Genomic DNA, 4,665 nt, shown 5'->3' with positions numbered 1-4,665 from the left:
TTCAATTCCCAGCAACCACATGGTGGCTCACAACCATCTGTAATGAGGTCTGGTGCCCTCTTCTGGCCTGCAGGCATACACACAAACAGAATATTATATACATAATAAGTAAATAAATAAATATTTTTTTTAAAAAAAAGTCTCCTTCAGCAACACTCTGTACATTTTTTGAGTTCTGACTTTTTTTAAAGTTTTTTTCGAGACAAGGTTTCTCTGTAATTTTGGAACCTGTCCTGGAACTAGCTCTTGTAGATCAGGCTGGCCTCGAACTCACAAAGATCTGCCTGTCTCTGTCTCCCGAGTGCTGGGATTAAAGGCGTGTGCCATCACCGCCTAGCCTGACCTTTTTTTTTAAACTTGAGAGGTACCAGTTAATTTCTATGAGCATGTTTTATTTTTGCTTTTAGTTTCATTTAATATATATATTTATATAAATATATATATATATAAAATGAAGAATGACTTTACGTCTCTTCTAAAATTGCCATTTTATTTATTATATTATCAGTGAGATACTATTTCTACCAGATTTGGGGAGAAAGATATATATATATGTAGAGAAAAAAATATAAATAAGTACATTAAATGACAACATGAAGAGAAAGCTACTTGTAAGACATAAGCAGAGAAAAACAGCTGAGAAAGGAAGCGCAGCCGTGAGTAGCTCAGCCTGCCCAATCGGCACAGGCCGGAGCGAGGCTGCTCACCACGTTAATCACAATGTGATGGAGGCACTGCACACCCAGGACTTTATTCTCAGTCTGATAGTCATCTGAGATGATCAAAGACGGAGGAAGTATCTTCTCCAGGTGCTGGCTCAGCCAGGGCTGCGTGACCTGCTGCAGAGTCCAGGAGAAAACATGTTTAACAGCGGGATTATTCTTCCAGGATTCCCTGCAAGGACCACATGAAAAGCACACTAAATAAAATGACACAGTATTAGCAAAGAAACTATTTAAACTTTAACGGATGTATACATATACATTTATGCATGTATGTGTGTATGTGTGTGTGTGTGTGTGTGTGTGTGTGTGTATATATATATATATATATATATATATATATATATATATCCTATACAACCTTTTTTCTCAAATACATTTTATGATTTGAATTGAATTACTTTACATAACCTGCATTATATACATTCATCAACTGCCCAAACTCTGGGTAATCTAAGCTTATCAAATAAGCAGCAGCCATGTACACCAGCTATGTAAAAGTCCTCTAGGGCCCATGGTCATCTTGGCGGATGATGTGTCAGGTGCTGAGAAGAGAGAGGAGAGGAAAGGTGTGTCATCATTACAGTGTCCAAGTATCAAATCAGAACACCAACACCAACTCCTAGTTTATAAAAGGAGTCTGCACATCTGACTCAACCTCCTCAAAATAATTACTGTATAACAGCTATATTGCCTTGAGTTACAAATAATAAAACAAGATTCATGGACACTACCTGACCTAGTCCTAGCCAAAACAATAAAAGAACACCAAAACTGTGCACAGTGTTGCACCTTTGTAATCTTAAGCATGAAGCAAACTGAGGCAGGAGGGTCTCTCAAGGTTGAGGCCAACGTGGACTACATGAGGACCTCAGAGACAGGCTATAAAGTAAGCATGGAGAGAAAGGAAGAAAGAAAGAAAGAGAGAGAGAGAGAGAGAGAGAGAGAGAGAGAGAGAGAGAAGAGAAGAGAAGAGAAGAGAAGAGAAGAGAAGAGAAGAGAAGAGAAGAGAAGAGAGAAAGAAAGAGGCGCTAGTTTCAAAGCCTTTTAGCGCCAAGTTTATTTTGTGTCAGCATCTGGTGCCAGAAGACTAGGGATCCAGCTCAGGCAGTAACGGGCTTCCTAACGTGCACAAAGCCCTGGGCTCAATCTGAGGCAGTGCACACAGCAGGCATGATGGGGCACGCCTGTGGGGCACATAATTAAAAATAATAAAATCCTTTTAAAAGGGGGAAAAAAAACCCTGCCTGGAATAGATGTGGTGACACACAAAGAAATTAGAGACAGACCAATCTGTTGGTTCCATGTTGGCCTGGTCTATAGAAGAGTTTCGGGTCGGCCGGGGCCATATAGTGAGACTCTACCTCAAAAATGAATAAATAAAATATAAATAAACAAAATTAAAACCTGGCTGAAAACAAAACAAAAAACTAAATGTAGCAAGTCAAAATTCACAGCAAGTACTTTAGCTAATAAAATCCAATTCAGTCTACTTTATAGTTTTAAGTGGTTTTCATCATTTTATTTCTATTAGTTCTTTATATACTAATCAACCTAATTTAATAATTAACAGTTATCAGAGTTAGAGGTCCCAATATTTAAATCCAAGCTGAGATTGGTGCTTAGCATAAGATACTTGATTCCATACACATGGGATAGAATTTCCAATTTCCCAAGGCAGTCGTTCTATGCAGAAAAATGGAGTTAGAAGACTACTGTTCTAATGTGGAGTTTGCTTCTATCTAGTTGGTTACCTCGTTTCTAGCGGGTCACAACCGCTCTGGCCCTTAAGAGATCCAATATGCCAACATTTCTATCTGCCTACTAGTAGTGAAAGGTGCAGTACTCACTTATTCAAATGGGGTTTCAGAAGCCCCAAGACCGCAGCAAATCTCCCTCGGTCGTCCTCATTTTCCCCGCATAAGAATCCTGCCACAGAACTGCAATCCGTAACCCGAAGCAGTAAGGACAGCGCCTCATCAGCCACCTGCTGAGACCTTGTACTGGTCCAGGGCTGCTTCAGTCTGTGTGTGATAGCAAAAACATACACGGGTCCCGCCAAGTGGCGGAGGCCTGTCTTCCACGCAGGGCAGACGGGAGAACTCTTTGCAGTACTTTCCACCTTCCCCAGCAGCTTGAGAAACAGTAGCCCGACTTCGGTTGCCTTCTCGGGCACTTCGGAATGGCCATCGCCTCCCCCTGTCTTCTCCTGGGGCGGGGCTGCGAACTTCTCCAGGGCCTTCGCCACCTGTCCCAGGACCTCGGGCATCCCCCGAGTCCCACTCCCCACAAATAACTCGTCCCCGTCGGCCGCCTCGATTAAAGCACTGAGGTCGTGCAGGACGGAGGGTGTGGCGTGGCCCCGGCCTGAAGCCTGGCTAAGACCGTGCAGAATCTTGGAGAGGGAATTTTCGAGGGTGCGGGCAGAGCCCTCGGAGGGCGGGGAGGCGTCGTCCAGCTTCATTCCCGCTCGCTCCCGGGTGGACTGGGTTCCCCACCGGGGACGGAGACCCAAGCGTGGAGGGCTCTGGAGTCTCAGAGGGAAGGTCGCCCCAGGGAGGGGAGTCTCCCAACGAACGGCACGGAAACCTGAAACAGACGAGTCGAGTGCAAAGGGGCCTTGCTAGGGCGAGAGCCTCAAACTCCTAACACGTGGCAGAATTAATCCCTCTGAAGACCGAGCACCAAAAAAAGTAAGTTTTAAAGATAAACTACTGAGCCATGACACCTGCGAGGATCCCAGGACCTAAAACTTTCCCCGTGCAGACTCTGCACTCAGCAACTTCCGGCTCCGGGCTCAGTGTCGCCGTAAAGTGCAAAAATTACTTCCGCCAGGGGAGCCGCAACGCTTCTGGTCACGACTTACAGCCGAAAAGCAACAGCCGGGCGGAGAGGGAACGCAGTGAAAGGTGGAGCTATGAAGAATATATTTGCATAATTAAGCGTCCACTCGATAATTTTGCTGCTGATTTTATTTTTCTAGAACAAGGACAAAAGCCTGCTCACAAAAATCTTCCCAGTAGATTTTAATTGTACGAGATTTTGTGTGCAGAAGCTAAATAGGGGCGCACTATGTCAGTCGCCCTCTCTGTAAAACCTGTAAGACTGACTTGACTTCCTCTCGCACACTGGAAATCCGATCCTTTCATGGTTCATAAGCGTGATGATTGGGGTTTCACGCTAGTGCGTGATATGTGCCGCCCATTAAACCTTGTTACGACGTGGGCACATTACCCGTCTGACGTGAACTTAAGAGGATCCTTGGTTTGAATTTTAAGCTGAATCACTAGTTCTGGACTCACTAGAACATACGTTATTATGAGTGTATTTCTTTTAAGGAATATTGTAATGTGTGTGAGTGTTTGTTTAGTCCACAAGCATATCCGTGTATCGCCTGTGCATCTGGTCTGTAGAAGCCAGAAAAGGATGTTCATATGCTCCTAAGAGCATACACTTCTCTTAATGGAGGTTATTGTTACAAGTAATTACTCTATTTTTGTAAATATTTAGTTCATGCATTTAACCATGTATCTCATGCGTTCCTGGACCCTGTGGAAGTCAGAAAGTCTGGTTCGCTGAACTTGAGTTTGTGAAGGTTGTTAGTCATGGCATGCCTTTAACTGCCGAGCCATATTTTGGTTGTGAGCCCAGCCTTTAAGGGCTGAGGCATTTCTCCAGTCAACAATCCCTTGAGCTCCACAACACGCACTTCATAATGCATTGTCTGCAACTACCCTGTGATGCCTAACTGCCCCCCTTTTCTTGTGTGATATTTTGCATAAGTGCAATAGCTCAGATCTCTGTGTCTTAATTTCTGCATTGGGGAATTTTTTTTTTTAGATAATAAGAGTTCCCACTTCTTAGGACTGTTGGGAGAATTTATTTTTAAGTTTAATGCACGTAAATGCTTAGAACAGCAGCTGATAGGCATAAAGGTCATACA

At 43.7% G+C, this 4,665-nt stretch overlaps 1 protein-coding gene and 1 non-coding gene across 4 annotated transcripts in view; one reads left to right on the top strand and one right to left on the bottom strand.

The window, feature by feature from the left end:
- Tti2 (TELO2 interacting protein 2) overlaps window positions 1–3,490 on the bottom strand; it is a 15,822-nt gene extending 12,332 nt beyond the window's left edge. For all 3 annotated transcript variants that reach the window (XR_003378302.1, XR_003378301.1, XM_005362497.3), the window contains exons 1-2: window positions 2,573–3,490; window positions 708–894 (exon numbers count right to left, since the gene is read on the bottom strand). Coding sequence is in view for 1 of the 3 variants with exons in the window: in XM_005362497.3 (XP_005362554.1) it covers window positions 708–894; window positions 2,573–3,186 (801 nt within the window). In the remaining 2 variants the exon portion in view is untranslated. The remainder of the gene's footprint in view (window positions 1–707; window positions 895–2,572) is intronic.
- Window positions 3,491–3,861: 371 nt separating this feature from the next.
- LOC113457831 lies at window positions 3,862–3,966 on the top strand. The gene has a single exon (XR_003378315.1). It is a non-coding gene; the product is annotated as a small nucleolar RNA U13 (small nucleolar RNA).
- The last annotated feature ends 699 nt before the right edge of the window (window positions 3,967–4,665 follow it).

Source organism: Microtus ochrogaster, linkage group LG7_11 (assembly GCF_000317375.1).
Source record: "Microtus ochrogaster isolate Prairie Vole_2 linkage group LG7_11, MicOch1.0, whole genome shotgun sequence".
Taxonomy (NCBI): Eukaryota; Metazoa; Chordata; class Mammalia; order Rodentia; family Cricetidae; genus Microtus; species Microtus ochrogaster.
This window is presented reverse-complemented; position numbering and strand designations above follow the sequence as displayed.